The sequence below is a fragment of the Alligator sinensis genome, unplaced genomic scaffold, assembly GCF_000455745.1.
Source record: "Alligator sinensis unplaced genomic scaffold, ASM45574v1 scaffold78_1, whole genome shotgun sequence".
Classification (NCBI taxonomy): Eukaryota; Metazoa; Chordata; order Crocodylia; family Alligatoridae; genus Alligator; species Alligator sinensis.
Window position 1 is genome coordinate 747,074 of NW_005842171.1, and position 20,139 is coordinate 767,212.

A 20,139-nucleotide genomic window follows, 5' to 3' on the forward strand; every position below is an offset into this window, starting at 1 on the left:
CAGGGATCGCCCCCCCCCACCCCTACCCAGCAGCACCCAGTGAGCCGGGGAGGGTTTCTAAAGAGCCGGGAGCTGGGGTGGGTGGGGCAGCCATTGCCAGGCTGTGGGGGATGGGCCTGGCTGATTTGGAGATTCGGCACGAGTTGAATCTCCAAATCAGATTTGGCCAAATTGATACAGGACAGTGATTCAAATCACCAAATTGTATCACTGTCCCCTGAATTGGCCGAATTCAAATCCAAAGCAAATACTAGCTGCTTCGCACAGGCCTAGAATGCGGGATTAATTTTCTGACCTTGATTCAATAATGTAATCCTGGGATAAGCGTATAGACATACTTTGCAATATCCAGGATAAACTATTACTCCCTCTGATCTAGGAAACTTTTTTACTATTTATCCTGGGACAATGCACATGGACATCTTTACTCTTGCACTTTGTCCCCAGACAAAATGGTTTGTCCCAAGATAAACATGATGACTGTTTGCAACCTAGGTGGTACAGAAATAGAGAACAGCCAGTTCATCTTTTAGAAAACACTTATCCTAAGATGAGAGAGAGGTAGGTAGCCATTCTAGTTTAAAGGTAGGTAGAATGCAAGGCCAGTGTGTCACCTTATAGACTAACTTGTTCAGAGAGGCATGAGCTTTCATAGACTACAGCCAACTTCATACCATCTGATGAAGAAGGCTCTAGCCTTTGAAAGCTCATGCCTCTGAATGAGTGGGTCTATAGAGTGTCACATTACTCTGCTTTCTGCCCGAGACAAAAGCATATAGACAAATTCTAAACCAAGAGAGTTTTGGCTCTGATTCTAGCGGTAATTCCCTGGAGTAGGGGTTTGCATCAAATCAAGTGGTGCAGTTTTGATCACAGTGGTGTAAACATGCTTATTTGGGCACTAAATAGAGTTTTTGTGGAAGTTAAATTAATTTCCTACCACCCCAAAAAGGTTGAATTAAGGTGCAGATGCCTTTTAAAAGAAACAGACAGAAAATATTTAAAGCAACATTAGTTCAATACGTTCTATTAATGTTCTTAGAAAGGATAGATATATGAGCCACCCCAAAGCAGACAGAGATGAGTAAACAGCACAAAGATGACATTAAATTTAAACTTTAAAGAATGCAAGTTACTATTAACCTAAGTCTTATACGTATGTATTATCTTCACACATGTATGGGTGTGTCTTGCAGCCTGTATTTTGACCAAAGACCTTTTTTTGTTTTAGCAGTACCCAGAGTACACACCATAGGCTGGCATTTGGTACCCCACACAGAGCGGATAGAGAGTGGTGCATACTATCTGCTTCTCAGTTTCCTCTCCACCAGTCTTATACTGGTTTCAAGTCAGAGGAAGATGAGAAGGAGGGTGGGATTCAACTGTGTATGTAATATGACATTACAAAGAAATTAAGCTACTAGAAACTTCATTTTCTCCTTCAAGTAACTATCCACAGAATCCAAAGCAGTTTCCACATCTATGGAGGTGAGCAGCAAAGCCTCTAATTAAGAGGAATGAGGCTTCAGGAAGAACACTGCCAAATTGAAGGGCTGCCCCAAAGGGAAGTCACTAACAAATCTGGCGAAGAACCAAAGGTACCGCTGCAGAATTCCTCTACTAGAGGAAGAGAGAGGATATAAGGAGGGTCTGTTTTTCACCTACTCTTCTTGCCATTGCAATCATTGCTAGGAAGGCTATTTTCATAGAAAGATATAAGAAGGAGCACTTACTACAGGCTCAAATAGTTCTCTCATCAGTAATGTCAGGACCAGATGCAGACACCATTGTGGGATGAGGTCCTTCACTTGGGGAAACATTCTGGACAAGCCCTTGAGGAATCTGGGGACTGTCAGATGAGAAGGTTTGCCAACAATTAGCTGGAGGAGCCGAAAGTGCTGCTAAGTGAACCCTATCTGAACTGAGGGGAAAAGGTCCTTGTATTTTGAACAGCAGACACTCTAGTATCTCTAGTATGGTAGGCTTGGCTACATTGGTGTTTCTCACTGAGAACCAAATAAAATCCTGATCCATTTGGCCAGGTAGACATGCATGGTAGAGTTCTTTCTGCCATGGATAAAAACGACCTTGATTTGAGTCAAATACACTTGCTGTACCAGCAAGCATTCAGACTGCGATATGGAGGGAAACAGAAAATCCAGGTAAAGAATATGCCCTTCCCTCTCTGAATTAATAGGTCTGGAACCAATGAGAGCATCACAGGATATATTGCCAACAGAGAAAGAAGACTGATGCCAAAGCTACCTCAGCCATTACTAGAATCTGGTCCTGTCTCACTTGACAAAGGGCAAAAACTTGGCAACAGCCTTCCAGTGACTGGTTATGATCATTTCCTAAAGAAAATATTCCAAAGGTCAAGTAAAACATTCTTTGTATGTACATTGCTACAATAGTAGTAACAATAATGATAATTTTCCTAAAGCAAAAGAGAAAGCTATTAAGAGCAATTATAGTCTGGGCATATTTCCTTTGATATTGCTCCATTATGCAAAGTGATACTAGGAAGGTAGACTAGTCCACTGGTTTGAATAGGAGCCTGGAAATGAAGATGTCCCCATGTGTGACATTGTTTCTATTTCAAAGGAACCTAGGAGTCTCAGCCAAGGAGCAAAGTCAGTGTGCACCTGTCCAAAAAAGGCTAATTCAACTAACAACCAGAGGTAGATAGCTGAGGAAGCACAAGGAAACACAATCAACATGACAGGCAATTGATAGTAGCTATGCTGTTGGTGTGCTGAGATAAGTTATTGGTAAGAATAGTCCATATTTAAAAAAGAAAAAGAAAAGGCTCACTTTCTTAAATTTTTTTGGTAATAGAGGGCATATCTTGGTTTCTTTAAAGTTAATAGCATCACATGTGGAATAAAGTGCTACTAAATATGGACAAGGTTATCTGGATCCATAGTACCCGCAAAAGGAACTTCTCCCTTCCATCTAATAAACAAAAACAGCACTTTTACTAAAAGCTTCTGCAACAAGTTGCTGATTCAATCCAGCTTGCCTGCAACATTTCTGAGCAGAGGAAACTTCTAGCCATAAATACAGTAAGAACACTACCTGCATCATGCTGCTGTTCTTCATTCATTTCCACAGTGATCCAGAGAGATCTCTTGGTAGCAGAAAGCCTTGGGAGCCAAATTTGTTATGGGTTGTGATCATAGGCTGTTTTGCACCTTTCCTTCAACTGACATCCAGAAAACTTAAGCAGAATACTGCAAGAAAGAAAGAAAGATTTTAAAGTATTTATTTTTTAAAGCTCATCTATTCATTCAGGTGCAAGATTGTGTTTAGCTTATGAGGGGGCAGGAAAGGAAAAAATGTGGTTCACTTTAATATATTCTTCAAAGGCCTCCATGTTTTTCATGAGTAGGACCAGTTTCAGGTCATGAATGCATCTCAGTAATCATATGCAATATATATATGTATATATAAAAGTTTTATATAAGATCTAGCACAGAAGTTTTGTCTGCTTCTGTCATAAGGTGCATATTCCACTTGCAATAAACGTCAATTCTCATTTCTTAAATACACTAGTGAAAATGTCAAGCTAATTCAACCAAGTACAGCCAAGTGAGGTAGACCCAATCATGCCAAACAAATGTGATATCCTTCTTTGAAAAAGTAAGTATTTGGGTGGATGAAGGAATATAGTGTACCTGGACTTCATTACAGTTTTTGACAAAGTCTCACATGACCTTCTCATAAACAAACTCAAGAAATGTGGGAAAGACAAAATCAGAACAAAGTGGATAGACAAATGGCTCAGAAACTGCAAGCAACGGGTAATTATGAATGGATCCACATTAGAAACCCAGGAGGTTTTGAACAGAATCCCACAGGGTTATGCCCTGTGCCTGCCATTCAACATGCTTATTAACAATATGGATGCTGAAATGGGGAGATTATTGAGCAAATGTGCTGACACAAAACTGGGATGGATTGCAAACAGTGGAGGACAAAAGCACAATTCAGCACTGTAAACAGACTGGAAGGTAGGAGCATGATTCAGCAGGATCTTGACACATTGGAAAGCTGGACTAGACCCAACAGGATTAAGTTCAAAGTTAACAAATACAAGGTGCTACACCTCAGGAAGAGTAATCAAAAACACAAATATAGAATGGGCACAGGAGATTGCAGAACAGAGGTGAGTTAGGCCACACTCATTTTGGCTATGCCATACATGCTGAGTGAGCTCTCTGAACTCCACATGTGCCAGAGCTCCACTTGGGCCATGAGCATTTTGAGCTCACCAGCTGATTGGTGCAAGTTCTAGCTGGAACCCCTGCTTTTACATATCTGTGGGGCCCCAGGGAGTAAGCACTGATATTGTTTACCTGCCCCCTCCCTCCCAGTTGCAATTGAAAAGAGGGGACAAGCAGCTGTGACATTCACTCTGATCTCTGGACTAGGGATATAAACAATTAAATGACAATTATATTTATACCATTTACTGCTTACCATTTATTGTTTTACAGCAGGGATGGCCCCAGCCCCTTATCTTTTCACCATGCTCTCAGTGCTTCACGGGTCCTAGGCCACTGAATGGCTGCCACAGGCAGGAAGCAGAGGGCCCATCTGAGCCACTAGGGGGCACTGCCCAGCTAGGGAGCCACAGCTTCCCCTCATTCCCATGTGCAGGGACTGGGACTGGGGATGTAGATGAAGCTGGAGCTAGAGACCTCTCCTGTGCCTGGATCCTGCTGCTATGGGATGGAAGATCAGGAGGGAGGAATGTGGAATAGCCTTCTGGGTCCAGGTCACAGCAGCACAAGTGCAGCAGGAGAAACAGACAGCCTGTCACTCTGCCCAGACCCCACCACTGCAAGGGGGCCAGGCAGACCCACCATGTGGCTGGGAGTCTTGCTGCTGTGACAGGAAGGCTCTGGCCCTTTCCTCCCTCCTTCTCCATGGCAGCGCAATCTGGGCATAGGAGAAGTCCACAGCCCCAGCCTGTTGGGGTGAGGGGAACCTGCGGACTCTACAGTGGCAGTATCTGCCGCCCCCTACCTGCAGTTCCCTGCCAACAGCCTCAGGCCTGCACAGTGCTGGGTGCACAGTGAAGACATAAGGGGCTGGGGCCTTTCCTGCCAGAAATCACTAAACTAGGTATGAGCTATCGGTTAACTGTCTAACTGATATAAATTGGAGGTTAAATGGTATTTACCTCCTTACCCTGGATCTGCATAAAAGTAGAGGCTCTGACCAGAGCCCACATTGCCCTGGTGAGAACAGAGAGCTCACTGCATATCACAGAATCATAGAAAATTAGGGTTGGAAGGAACCTGTGAAGGTCATTTAGTCCAACCCCCTGCTCAAAGCAGGACCATCCCCAGCTAGATCATCCCAGCCAAGGCTTTGTCTAGTTGGGTCTTAGAAAACTCCAAGAATGGAGATTCCACAACTTCTCTGGGTAGCCTGTTCCAGCACTTTACTACCCTCCTAGTAAGAAAGTTTTTCCTAATATCCAACCTGTACTTCCCTTGCTGTAACTTGAGACCATTACTCATTGTTTTGTCATCTGCCACAACTGAGAACAGTTTAGCTCCGTTCTTTTTTAAACCACCCTTGATGTAGTTGAAGGCTGTTATTAAATCCCCCCTCAATCTTCTCTTTTCCAGACTAAATAAACCTAAATGGCCAAACTAAATGTCTACCACACAGCCAAAGGGGGGTGAGACTGTGTCACCACACCTTCCCTTGATCTACCCCGAGAATGTGTGACAACTGGCTAGATCACAAAACTGAGGAGAAGGATCTAAAGTTTTGGTGAATCACAAACTTAACAAGAATCTACAGTGTGAGGCAGCTGCAAAAAAGGTGATGCAGCTGTGTGCTGACTTCCTCTTCCTGCCACCCCCGAGGTCTCTGGGATTTGTAGTCCACAATTACAGCAGCAGAACTCTTTAGGGTTGCTCATCAATTCCTCTTCCAGTGTCCAAGTGCCTACATTATTTGTAGTCCACAGTCACAACCAGCAGTAAGTTTAGCAGGGTTGGGCAGCTCTATACACAGGGGAAGGGAAGTTTGAACTCCCTCCTTGGTCCCAGACCCTAGCTGGGGTTTGCCTGCTGGGGGCAGTGAGTCAGCCAGTGAGGCCAGTGAACCAGCCCTCACTGGTCCAGCTAGGGAGCAGAGGGCCAGCCCTGCTCTCTGGAGCAGACAGCATAGCCCAGCCCAGGGCTGCAAACTGCTGGGATGCTGGGGGACTGTGTTTAACTTGAACCAGGAAGGGGGCTGTGACAGAAGTTTTATAAACTGGTTTGATCTAAATCAACTAAGTCTGATACTACATTCAACCAGGTTTATCTTAAACCACTTTCAGCCATTTTGAAACGGGTTTATGTGCACTGAACTTCTATTCTGTTACAGGTTTAAATCAGTTACTGATCACTTAAATTGGTTTATGTGTAACGTCTGTCTGTAGCCCATGTATGCAGTTTTGGGCTCTACATTTAAAAAAAGATGTGAAGAAGTTATAGAGGGTCCAGAGGCAGTCAACAAAAATGATATAGGGCTTAGAAAGTAAGTCATACAAAAAGAGGCTACAAGAAACAGGCAAGTTCAGCTGGTAGAAAAGGTGATTAAGATGGGACATAAGTATTTGAAGGGCTGCCATACAGACTTCCCTCAGGAGGTGGTACAAGTAGCTACACTGGAAATCTTCAAAAAAACATCTGGACGCTCACCTTGCTGGAGTCATTTGACCCAGCAGTTTTTCCTGCCCAAGCGCAAGGGAGCTGGACCTAATGATTTTATGAGGTCCCTACCAGCCCCTAACATCTCTGAATCTATGGAAGAGGGAGAATGCATTTTCTTTTCTACTACAGAGAGCAGAACATGCAACAACAGCTAAAATTTCAGCTACCAGGAAAAATTTGCTCACTACTAAGATAATGAGGCAGTAGAACAGACTGCCCAGGGAAGTTGTTGAATCTCCTTCACTGGAAGTTTTCAAGAAAGGGTTGGATAAGCTTTGGTCAGAGATAATCTAGGACAGTTCTTTACTGGAGTGCCATGGCACAAGAACTTACCAGGGGTGCCGCAACATCAGCACTGCTGCCACTGCAGGGTGAGACTGCTCTGCACACATTTTCAGGAGGCACATCAGAGCTGAACTGAGAAGCAGCTGCAGGCGAGATACACTGCCTGTATCATGCAGACAGGCATGTCACTTCTGCTGGACCTTTTCCCAGTTTGGCTCCAATGTGCCTCCTGAAAACTGAGGCACATGAGGGCAGTTCTACCCAGTGGCAGTGTCATCTATAGGCTGTTACCACAGGGTGAAACTGCCTCATGCACCTCCATTTCTGGCAATGATATGCCTGCAGAAAATGGAGGCACATAGAACAGTTCCACATGTACTGTGCACCTCTGTTTCTGAGAAGGTAAAACTGGACAGGGCGGCAGCAAGAGTGCTCCTGCCACAGCAACTTCCCAATCTACCTCTGCAGGAGGTATGCAGCACAGTTCCACCTGACTGTAGAGGCTGTGGGCTAAATATAATATATTTATAATATCTAACATGCAAATTAGTAATACCATTATATTGTTTATATGATAATATTCACAATATATTTACATTACATCTGGCTCATTGTGCATCTATTTAAGGATGCTTACAGAAACATTTAGCACAGAGGTGGGCAAAATATGGCCCACAGGCTGGATTCGGTCTGCCAGGCCATTCTATCTGGCCTGCAGGACCCCTAAAAATTTAGAAAATTAATATTTAGCTGTCCATGGATGCCTGTCAAAGATGACAAAAGCTAGGGGCAGTAGGACCCAGGAGGAGCCAGTGGCAGGACCCAGCAGCTGCAGAAGCAAGACTAGCCTGACCCTGCCCAGATTGACGGGCAGGGGATGGAGGGGAATGGCAGGAGCAGCAGACAGGAAAGCAGGAAAATGGCTGCAGCAGGCGAGGGGAGTGGCAGCAAGTGAGCATGCGGAGTGCACTGGGGCTGGTGCAAGTGAGAGTCCATGGCGAGGTGGCAGAAACATGGGGCCTGGGCTGGCAGGGGCCCTATGAAGCCGGGCCAGCTCCCCACTCTCCCTCCCAGCAGAACCCAGCCCAGCTGCACAGAGCCCCTGCCAGCCTGTGCTCCTGCCACCCTGCTCTGGGCCTCCACCAGCATGGGCCCCACACTCCCACTTAGCTGTCACTGTGCTCTGTGCACCTGGTCACTGCCCCTTCCCCACCACCTACCACAGCCATTTCCCCACTTTCCTGAATGGCCACTGCCACTGCTCCCCTCCACCCCTCACCCCTGCTCCAGCACCATGTGGTTCCCAGCTGCAGTGCTGGGCCAGGGACTCAGTAGGAGCTGGTCTGGATGCTACAATTCTCAGCTGGTCCCGTGTGGTGCCAGCCAGGCTGGTTCCACTCCTGCTGCATCCTGCAGTCTTGGCCGCGCAGCTGGGACATGTTGCCAGAGCAGCAAGGGGGAGGACAGAGGAGGGGATGGGGAAGCAGCAGGAGAAGGGCTGCAGTGGCAGATGGAGGGGAGGGGGAAAAGGGAAGTGATGGCGAGTGGGAGCATGGGGCCCATGCCGGGACCAGGAGCAGCAGAAGTGCAGACCCTAGCTTTGGAGGAGCACTGGTGGGGGCTCTGCCTGGTCACAGAGGACTGTGGGCAAATCCTCCCCCTTGAACCCTTAAAAAAGCCACAATCCTCCCCAGCCACCCTATCCCCACATACACATTTTCCCCACAAACCCCATACCCACCCTTACCCCACATATCCACACCCTCCCCAACACATGCTCCCTCACCCCACATACACATACTCACACACCACCTATCAACCCCTCCACAAACCCCACACCCTCCCCCACACCCCATATACCCACAGCCCCCAAAAACCTATACCCACCTACCCATACCCCCACACCTCCTACAGTATACAAGAGTAAGACTTCATTTTAAACTATTATACAATCACTTCGATGTACACTACACACAAACACACGTAAATCAGGACAAAAATATTTTTTGAAATCAAATTAATTAATGATGTAGTAGATGTTTGATTTTTAGTATATAATTTGGTATTTTTCTGGTTCCAAGATTGTAAGCCTCCTTGCTGAAAGGAATACTTCTGGGGGGAAAGGGGAGGGACTTCTGGTGGCAAAGGTCATGGGTTAGGGGATGGGACTTCTGGTCCCAAGATGGCAACCAGGGGGCATGGCATCTGTCAAGGGGCAGGGCTACCCTTGCGGCTCTTGACTGCTTGCCAAAACTCAGTATGTTGTCCTCCACCCAAAATAATTGCCCACCCCTAATTTAGCACACTTTCCATAAGTCTTCAAGAGATTTGGCTTCTATTTTAGCTTAATTTAAATTATTATTTTTTTATCATGCCAGCTTCCAAAGACCAATGAGCCACCACTCTAATAGGATCACAGTAAACAAGAAAACCCATTCTACTGTGAAATGTCAGTTGCATTTATTCCTAGAATGTTATATCTTTTGATACAGGTGAAAAAAACTTTCGGTTTCCATGCACCAAAATGGAGTATAGAAGTTCCCTTTTTTCAGACTCTTACCAGTTCATTTAAAAAGATGTTATTATCCTCCTGTATCTTTTATTGATAGTACACAAAAATGATATTTTAAGATATTTGAGAGATTTCCTGTTCTCTGGTCTAGATATTGAAGCTAAACACATTCTGTTTTAATAAGACATTTTATAGGGCCACTCAGATGTTTAGAACCTAAATTCAGGTGATTTTTTAAAAATGCTTAGAGTACTGACATAAGTCCTAGTGACTGAGAAGCAAATTCAGTGTTGCACTAAATTTCTGAAAAGACCCCTTTTCAAGGGCCCAAACAGATGACAGAATCTGGCTTCTCAAAGGCACTAAATAAAGTTCTAGTAATAAATAATATTTGCTCAAGGGCCAATTTAAGGAGATAATTCAATTTTCCCTCTGTCAAGAGAGACAAGTAGAAGTCCCCTAATTAAATCATCCACAAAGTGTGATCAAGCCAAGCAAACTGGATCCCAAGCAGAATTACCCATCCAATCAGCTTTAAATTAAAGGGCTAAGATCCCCACTGGTTTAAGTGGGGGCAAAACTGCTGCAGTCAATTACCTGAAATGACACTGGCTCAAGCTTGAGATGAAAATTAGGAACAGCAAGTCACTATATTCAGATCATTTGTATATCATGTGACAAAGACTGCTTCAAAACCTAGCACACAATATACAGTTTGCCATATTTTGCTGCCTGTGAAAACCTATCAAGTGATACAACACCTAATTAAACTTGACTGCTTCCTCATAGAAGTTTTCAGATCAGTAAAGCAATTAGGCATGAATTTATGACTTGTATCACATCATATAGGCTGCTTGTAGACGTTAAAAAAAAGTGCTTTAAACTCGGCATGCTCTCACGCTGACCCCAGTGCATGCTCAGAAGAGGCAGAGCCTTAGTTGTACCTGGCTCTGTAGCATCTGTATATATTGGGCAATTTAATGGGGCCTTTTTGGTGCTTTTATCTAATAGCTGATTGAATCCACTTTAGCTAAAAGTGGCAAAAAGCCCCCCTCAAGCACCGAATCTATACAGATGCTGCAGAGTTGGGTCCAAGTAACAAGCTGCTGCTTCTGGTAAAGCACGGCAATGGGGGTTAACATCTGCAAGCAACCTTAGTGCTTTTCTGCACTGGAACTTAATCACTGACCTGTTTCAGAGAAAGGAACTACCCATATGCCTACTTTCTTGCAAAAAAATAAACAGAATTATATTTGGATATTCAAACTGTCATTTTCTTCTCCAGTAACAAGAGTTACAAAAGAGTCCATTCAGTCCTTTTAAGAAAGGACTGTTTTAATATGGTAGAGCACAGAGTCCTGGAAAACAGACAATAGGAAAGATATTTGATAAAGCAGCTAAAACACTGAGATGTTCCCACTTGCTTAATATGTTCATGTACTGGCTTTATATTCTCAAGTTTAAACATGAAGACTAGAAGTTTTGGTTTTAAAACCAAAGTTGAAATTCTTGCATGCCTCTAGAATCTGAAGCTTTAGGGAAACAGCTTTAAAAAAAAAAAATCACAGAATTCTAAACTTCAAGAACTGGTGACATTAAATTTCCCCCAAAACTTTCCCATCCACCTTAACTTGTTAAAATATTTCCTTTTCTCTGAATTACAGTATGAAAGAACCATGTAAACAAGGGAAAGCACTGACATTGACTCTCCTTCCAACCAAAAATCACAAATTGCTCATACTAAGTTTTTTTTAAAGGTACTACAAAATGACTACAAACAATGACTGAGAGGCTGTATGTAAACTACACTTTAATCAGATCATGGCTGGTTAAAATAAATTTACTGCTAACCAAATCAAGTTAACATAATTTTGAATTGCAGCTAGATTAAAAATTAACTGACATTTTTTTTTTGGGGGGGGGGAGGGGGGGGGGTTGTTTTCGGGGGGGGGTGGGGGGGGGGGTCTGATTTGTCAGTATTGAAACTTTAATTTAGTAGGATCCTAATTTCAGTGCTGGAAATGTGTGTGTTTTTCCTGCCAACTCACCTGCCTGGCAGGCTGACCAAGAAAACTTCATGGCATCTCCAGTTTCTCCCAGAGTTTACAGCTCTAGGAAGCCCACCAGGTAGATATGCATCTGGAATTACCTGCATTATGTTCCATGTAGACATCTGAAATTTTTCATATTTCATATTAATTCTATATCTGAACAAAACCAAAGTTTTAAAATATCCAAATCCTCCATGAAATGGAATGATATTTTTCCACCTACACCTATTGCATCCTGAAAAACATTTGTGGAATGTTTAAATTTGCTAGATTGCAATACTGTGCATGTTATCAATTAACTGAAGTGACAGCTACTGTATTTGCTTGTCTACAACACACACCTTTTCTCAAAATGTAGATGCTGGAAACTGGAGTGTCATTATAAGTCAAGAAAATAGGGGAATAGCAGTTTCTGCCTCTGCATGGGGCTGGGGAGTTAAAGTAATGCTGCAGTGCTGTACATGGGGCTCTCTAATCCCCTCCCCCTTCTCCCTTAACACTCCCATTGCAGAAGCAAGGAAAGATCTTTTTTCATTTCATTCTGCCTTTCAAAACTCAAGGGGCATATTGTATTTGGGGGGACATATTAAATGTGAGAAAATACAGTGTATGTAATTATAGCTAACCAAAGCCATAGTGAGGGCCTCTCTACAGTTTTTGCACGTTTTAGAAAAAGTCAGTTAAACTAATATAGAAAAGTCCTCTGCAGACTAGCTCAGAGTTGCAGAGAACTCTTTTGGAGAAATTAATTATTCAGGCACAGAAGTTGTTAACAGGTCATCATCATCATTGGCAGTCATTGGTCTTGGGAGACCATGGACACTGTGCCTTCGGTGCATTACTGGGTTCCACCACAGCTTCTTGAGTGGCTGAGAAGTCTAATGCACCATAAGCAGACTCTCCGGCAAGCTGTCCATACAAACTTGGTTAAGCTTGCACTGGAATGCCGAGTCCCTTTTTGTCTTGCCTGCCTCTGATGCCTCTTCTCTATCTCATTGTAACAGAGGGCTGAAGCCAAGCCCTGTTACTATGAGTGAAACTAAGACACAGATGAACAAGAGAATGAAGGCGCACACACCATGGATAAAGGGATAATGATTGCTGCCAGACATAAAATAAGGGGAGAGACACCAGACGTTACCCTCGGGACATTGGAAAGAAGAGGAAGAAGACACGGTTCTCGGTGAAATTACCTGGACTGTGAAGAATGCCGCAAGCAGAAGCAATGAGAGATGACCCTGGTCTGGTAAGGCCTGGAAGGAACCCTTACCACAGGAGTAAGCAGCTGGAGATCAGCCAGCAAGACCTCAGGGAGTGGGGAGACAAGATCTCCGGTCACTCAGACCCCTGGGCTGTCAACCAACAGAGGCATCTGTGTCTCAGGAAAAGGAACATGCTGGGCATCACAGTCCGTTCCAAAACAATGAAGTTGGAGATTTTGTCACACCATTTTATGCCCAGGATATGGTGGAGACAAGACATCAAAGATGGAAACTGTTCAGTTTTCTTTCTTTCTTGGCATAAGGAGTCCACATTTCACTGCTGTACAATAGAGAGCTAAGTATGCAAGTGCTGTAGGTAGACATCCTTGTTGATAGAGTGAGCACTCTGTTTTTCCAAATCCCCTTTTGAAATTTAGCATTGCTTGCCTTTTCAATGTGGACATTAAATTTTGACTTATTACCTGTTTACAGGTCATATAAAATAAAATATAGAAGCAAAGGTTTAAGCCAGTCAAACATGTTGTATGATATAACACACAAAACCCACCCTGTTTTTTCATAAGTTGATTCATGTCTTTGGGGGGGAGAGGGGGAAGGAAAAAAATAGGATGTATACATTCCAAGATTTAAAAAAAATTCAGAAACAGCATACAACAAATTTTAGTTTATTTTCTTCGCATAAAATTACAAGTTACAGCATCTACATGTGCTAATTACTGAGAAGGAAAGTAGTACAGGGTTAAGCAAATTTGCCACCCTAGGCCCGAGCTTAAGAGTTCAAGGAGCCTGCGTTTCCCTCACTACAGATACTCAACCCCTCTACAGTGAGAGTAGGAATAGGCAAGAAAGAGCACCAAGGAGGGCTGCTGACGAGGATACAGTGAAAAGGATGGACAGTTCCATGCTGGCTGGAAGTGGGGTGCAGGGGGTCAGACCTTCCCAGACCAGATCCACTCTTTGCAGGTTGGATCTGGTTCCAGACCATTGGTACTCCTGAGGTATGGTATGAGTTTATAGTGTCAGGGTGTGGCCTCAAACCTGGGGCCTCAACCTGACCAGCATCTATTCATCCCAACCTGCCATCTACAGCCAGCCACCCAGGCTGGTCAAGGCCATCCTGAAACCTCAGTAGAACCTAACTCTCTGCCCAGTCACTGGTGCCAGAGTGGCTGTGTGGGGTCAGATACCCCTCCACTTCTGCTGGCCGCCGCAGACCTGACCAGCCTCCTCCTGTCCCCAGCAGCACATGGGAAGCTGGCTTCAGCTGCATGCTGCTTTTCCTGGCTGGTGCCGACCCTGTTCTGCCCAGTCACGTCCTGCAGCACCATGTCAACCCGGGCATGGCACCAGCAGGCCAGGCGGGCCCCAGGTTAACCCCGGCCTGGCTCCACGGCTTTTCCCGCACCAGGGCAACCCGGTTGTAGCCAAGCGGCTCCTGCAGCACCATGTCAACCCAGGCATGCAGGCCACGTCAACCAGCACCATGTCAACCCCTGCAACTTCATTGGTGTCAAAGGTCATGTGACATCACTTCCTGATATGATACCACGTCCTGTGAAGTCTTTGAATATGGCTCGCCGGCCCACTGGGTGATAAAAATTTCGTGATCCGGCCCCACATTCAAAAAGGTTGGACACTCCTGGCTTAGACTGATCTCCTGGGTTCCTGACCCAGCTTGTCCTTGAAATCTGCTCATTCCTCCTGACCCCAGGTGGCATCTCAGTCCAAGTGACTCCCAGACCTGGCCACACATAAATCAGCATGACACCTAGCTACTTTCTACTAATGTTGTGTGGGCATGCTTAGCATAAAGAGTCCACATAGTCTGTTAGTAGCCAGGGCAGTGATTCTCAACCAAGGTGCTGCAGCATCCTGAGGTGCCACAAGATCCTTTTAAGGGTGTTTCAAGATGCTGCACAAAGTTAGCAGTGTTAGATGTGCATATACCTACATATAATTCACAAGATAAACCCAGAGATTTCAAATAGGAATCCAGTGTCAAAAACATTCTGACCTGTTGTGGTCTTTTGAGTTGTTTGCACCAGAAAAAGTGGCTCTAATATATTAATTATATTAATTATTTTTATTTTAATTTTAATTATTTTCCTCTAATATAAAAAAGTTCTCTCCAAAGTTGACACCATCTACACCATCCTGTCCCAAGGCTGGTGCTTCTGTTTCTGTCCCTCCTGGGGTTGCTGTATGTTGGGGCTCAGGCATATCAGGTTATAGCAGGTAAACAAAGTTTTTTCCCCCAATCAACTGCACTGCACTCCCTAATAGACACCTAAAACACAGCTCGTGTTACAGCCTCTCTTCTACCATACTTTCACCTTGGCCCAGCACTAAAGCTTAATTGTGTCTGTTAAGCTACCATCTCTGCCATGATTCATTCATGTACAATCTGATTCTAAAGACCTTTCCTAAGTACTCTCCTTCTAGATCAGAGGCAAGCAATTATTTCAGGTTGAGGGCCACTTACTGAGTTTTGGCAAGCCTTTGAGGGCTGCAAGAGTAGCCCTGCCCCTTGACAGGTGCCCTGCCTCCTGGTCACCATCTTGTGACCAGAAGTCCCATCCCCTGACTCCTGACCTTTGCCACCAGAAGTCCCTCCCCTTGCCTCCTGGAAGTACTCCTTTCAGCAAGGGGGTTTGCTTAGCAACTGAAGGAACTCTGTTTCAAGTTGCATGGATAATGATTTCCACCAGTTCATGGGAGTGACTTTGTTTAAAACATCATCAGTAAACATGTACTGTTTAAATGGTTCCCCTCCAGCCCTGAAATGTATTAAGACTGGCATAACTGAGGAGTGATTTTGAGATACCCATGCCATGGCAGCAGCATCCTCTTCCGAAGTTAGGCATCTACCTTTATATCTGGGGTTGAGAATGTACACAAGAAAATTAGGTGGAGTTAGTGCTTGATCCATTTGCTTCTTTATTGCCTGCAGTTTAACTTTCTGGTTAGGTATTTCTATCTTCAATGCCTCTTGAAGTGCCTTCCAAATTTCGACAACATCAGCAATGCAGCAACAATCTCTCTGAAGTTTGTTTAAGGCTATGGATATAGGCTTCAGTATACTGAGGATATCCTCTACATTCCTCTTTAATCCAATGTTGGATACTTTGGATGAGATACTACCATCTATTTCATCATGGTTTTCTTCATAAGTTGTTATGAGAATAGGCCAGTTTTTAATAAATTGTTCAAAACCATCAACCACAGAATTCCATTGAACATCTTGAGGGAGAATTCATCTGGATCCTCCTGCTCTCTTCAGTGAAGCTGAAGCAAAATGGTTGTTATGGAAGTATTTTGTGATTTCAGCATCATTTTCTTTTATTCCTGGAGAAGTACTTAAGTCTTTAGCTAAAAGATGCATTAAATGGGCACTGCATCCATATGTCATTAAGGAGAATCCTTCCATTTCTTTTTCTAAGTATCTTCTCATCTTTGCAGCATTATCTGTGACAAAACTGCACATGTGACAGTTGAGTTTTTGTTCACAGTTTATTACTGCTTTCACTGCCACTTGTAAATATTCTGCTGTGTGGGCATTTCCCAGTGTATCTATTGTTTCTGAAAGATATGCAACCCCATCTTCTGTTCTCACACAGGCACATATTACTGGATGACTGTGTACATTGCTCCACCCATCAAGGCTTAAACTGGCAAATTTCCCCTCAGTATTTCTTGCACAGTGTTCAAATTCCTTCTCATACACTGTATCTAGCAACCTTCCACCAATGTCTGCTCTGCCAGGTGGAGTGTAGCCTGGTCATAAGGACCCAACCATGGCAATGAAGTGTTTATTGTTAATATGAAAAGGAGAATTTGTGGCAGAAATGAACTGAACAATCTTTTCATCTATGGTGTCTTGTTGGTATTTGCTGGTCCTTACTACAAACCCATCCATGGTGGTGGTTTCACTGCATGACTGAAATCTTTTGCTTGCTACTGATACTTTTAGTTGCAGCACTGCTGCTAAAAGTACCAATGGATGACTCTGAAGTTGTTGCAGATAGACAGTCAAGGTTTCTTATGCTTAAATGGGATCCTGAAGCAAAAATGATTTTTGAATAGTCAGTCTTCTCAGTTCTTCTCACTAGGCCTGTGCGAGTCGGCAGCAATCCAATCCAGCTTCAGATCCGGCCGCTTCAGATGCCAGTGAACTGATCCGGAGCTCTGGACTGGGTTTCTGCCTTGATCCGGCTGAAGCGGCTACGAAGCTTCAGAGCCGCCTTGGAGATCTGGCCATAGGGTATAATGGGGGGAAAAAAAAAAAAAAAATCAATGAAATAGCTATAACTTTGTTGTTTTTAGTCCAATTTGGATGAAACTTGCAGGGATGGTAGCCTCTGCTGAGAGCATGAAGTCTGCCAAGTTTCAAGAAGTTCAGTGCAGGGGCTTGGGGGAACTGTACCACAAATTCTTGAAAACCAAACTCATGTCACAGCTGTGTGTTACACCACAGGGGGGTGAAAACTGCCGGAGTGGTAGCTCTTACTGAGGCTACGAAGCCTGCTGAGTTTCAAGAAGATCGATGCAGGGGTTTGGGCAGAACTGCACCTCAAGCTGCGGACAAGCAAAACTCATGCCATGGGTGCTTGTGGGACTGACTGTGTCTGTCTTGGGGCAGTTGATTGTCTGTATTGATTCTTTCCTCTCCTTAGCCTGGTTTTGTAGGTGCTAATTGATGGCAATTAACTGGCTACATTAGCTAGGTCCTGTGTATTGAGCTGGTCCATTAGTGAATCACAATTGATTGGTAACTGGTAACACAGTAGCTTAGCAGTCAGGCCTGCAGTAGTGTCTCCCATGCCCCAAGACAGAGACAGTCAGTCCTACAAGCACCCATGTCACGAGTTTTGCCTGTCAGCAGCCAAAAGGTGCAGGACCCCAGAACCCCTGCACTGATCTTGACAGCTGGCAGGATTTGTGGCCTCAGCAGGGGCCACCATCCCTGCAGCTGTCATCCCGCTGTGCCTTAACACACACACAGTGTCATCCATGTCATGAGTTTTGCTTGTCCACAGCTTGAGAAACAGGTGCCCCAAACCCCTGCACCGATATTCTTGAAACTCGGTAGGCTTCGTAGCCTCAATAAGAGCTACCATCCCTGCAATTTTCACCCCCCCTGTGGTGTAACACACAGCCATGACATGAGTTTGGCTTTCAAGAATTTGGGGTATGGTTCCCCCCAAACCCCTGCACCAATCTTCTTGAAACTTAGCAGGCTTCATGCTCTCTGCAGAGTCTACCATCCCTGAAAATTTCATCCAAATCGGACAAAAACAAAGTTATAGATATTTTATTGTTTCCCCATTATACCCTATGGCTGGATCTCCGAGGCAGCTTTGAAGTGCTTCGGAAGCTCCGAACCGCTTCGGGAAGCCTAACGAGGCCAGCTCTTCAACCCGGACATGTTGCTTTAGACCCCAAAGCATCCGAAGATTCTCCGGATTCAAAGCTCTGTCTGAAGCCTCGCACAGCCCTACTTCTCACTCTATTATTCAGTTAATCATTTATATTTTTTTCTAGCAAGGATACAGGTTTGATTCCAAATTACCAAAAAAGCTAAGACTGCACTTAGAGTGCACTCAATTTTGCAGTAAGCCCCATTGAACACACTGGCACTTCTTTTTTTTGAGAAAACGAGTATAGGATGGGGTTCCCTTGGGAAAGCTGAGTTTATGCTGAAGTAAAATGGGGAATATAATTATGGCATCGCCATTATGGTCTGGGGCCATTATGTTCCAAAATAAGGGGCATGTATTAATGCAATATAAAATATGAAAATGACACCCAGTGGCAACTGGCAACTCTAGATTTCTCTTACTGCAGCTTTCTGTTCCATAAACTTGAGCGATAGATTCTAAACGTAGTTAACTAATTAAACAAGCCTTAAGGATTAGCTAAGCTAAGCTTTTTTTTTTTCTAGCAACATCCAACATAGCAAACAGCTTGGGAATTTACTTGTTAAGTCATACTTATACTAAAAGGCATAGAGAGTCTTGAAGAATGATGCATTGCAAAGTAAATTATTGAATTTACTAACCAGTTGATCCATATTGTTCTTCAGACATATTCACATCTTCATCCACATCATTTTCTCCCAATAAGCAGTTTTCGTTATGATGTTTCATTCTTGCAACTAGGCCCTGCATCTCGTTCTTGCATTGCTTACACCTGACACATTTTCCTTTTTTACCCGGGGAAGGAATTTCTTCAAAAATATTCCCAGATAGGGTCTTTCTTACGCCCAGAAGCCATGACAGTTTCTGTGGCAAAAGTGTGGGGGAAATATATGAAGCTGTGTGTGTACTACTGAATAATGTCTTCTCTTTTTCTTTCCAGTCCACTCCACTGTTCCTTTCTACTCTGCTTCCCTCTGTCCTTTCCTATATTGTCTGTCTGTCTTTAAGACAGTGTCTTAACTAACTCCTCTCCCTTGCTTGGCCCGGTGCCACTGCCACATAAGCACAGAACAACAACAATCCTATCCAGCCTGTGTCTTTGCACATGTAACTTTAGTCTGCTGAGAAAGAGCAACTGAAAGCTCAGAACTTTCAAGAAGCAAGAGCTGGTAGTTTGACTGGTAGGTAACTCAATGTGTGCGAGTGTGACAGAGCCAATTTTATGAGACTGTAAGTGTAGGTTTAGCATGTTTGTAATAAGATTTAATTGCAACTGTTATTTTTTCAATGAGAGAGAAATTTAGTATTATAAAATATATGATTTAAATTAAAAAAAATCTGATTTAAAATTTTAAACCTCCATTTTTAAAATTAAAAATAAAATCATTGATTTTTATCCACCCTGGTTTAAAATGAAGGCTTACTCTTGTATACTGTGGGAGGTGTGGGGGTATGGGTGGGTGAGTATATGTTTGTGGGGGGCTGTGGGTGTGTGGGGTGTGGTGGAGGATGTGGGGTTTGTGGTGGGATTGATAGGTGTGGGGCTGAGGGGGTGTGTGTATAGGGGGTAGGGGAGCATGTGGGTATGTGTAGGAAAAGTGGCTGTGGAGGGTTGTGGTATTTGTGAAGGGGGAGGGTTTGCCCACAGTACCTGGTGACCAGGCAGCCCCCACTAGTGCTCTTCCAAGCCCAGGCTCCATGCTTCTGCTGCTCCTGGCCTCAGCGTGGGCCCCATGCTCCTGCTCACTGCCACTTTCCCACACCCTATCTGTCACTGCAGCCCTTCTCCTGCTGCTCCCCCCTGCTGCTCTAGCATCATGTCCCAGCTGCACGGCCAAGACTGCAGAATCAGCCTGGCTGGCACCTCATGGAGTCAGCCAAGAATCATGGGGGGCAGACTGCTAGGGCACAAGACTCAGCAGGGACCCC

General features: G+C 44.3%; 1 protein-coding gene across 6 annotated transcripts in view; it reads right to left on the reverse strand.

Moving 5' to 3' along the window:
• SFMBT1 (Scm like with four mbt domains 1) overlaps positions 1-20,139 on the reverse strand; it is a 169,711-nt gene that overhangs the window by 134,815 nt on the left and 14,757 nt on the right. For all 6 annotated transcript variants that reach the window (XM_006025869.3, XM_006025870.3, XM_014520970.2 and 3 more), the window contains exon 2: positions 3,079-3,233. In XM_006025869.3, coding sequence (XP_006025931.1) covers positions 3,079-3,106 — 28 coding nt within the window. In that variant the 5' untranslated portion in view covers positions 3,107-3,233. The remainder of the gene's footprint in view (positions 1-3,078; positions 3,234-20,139) is intronic.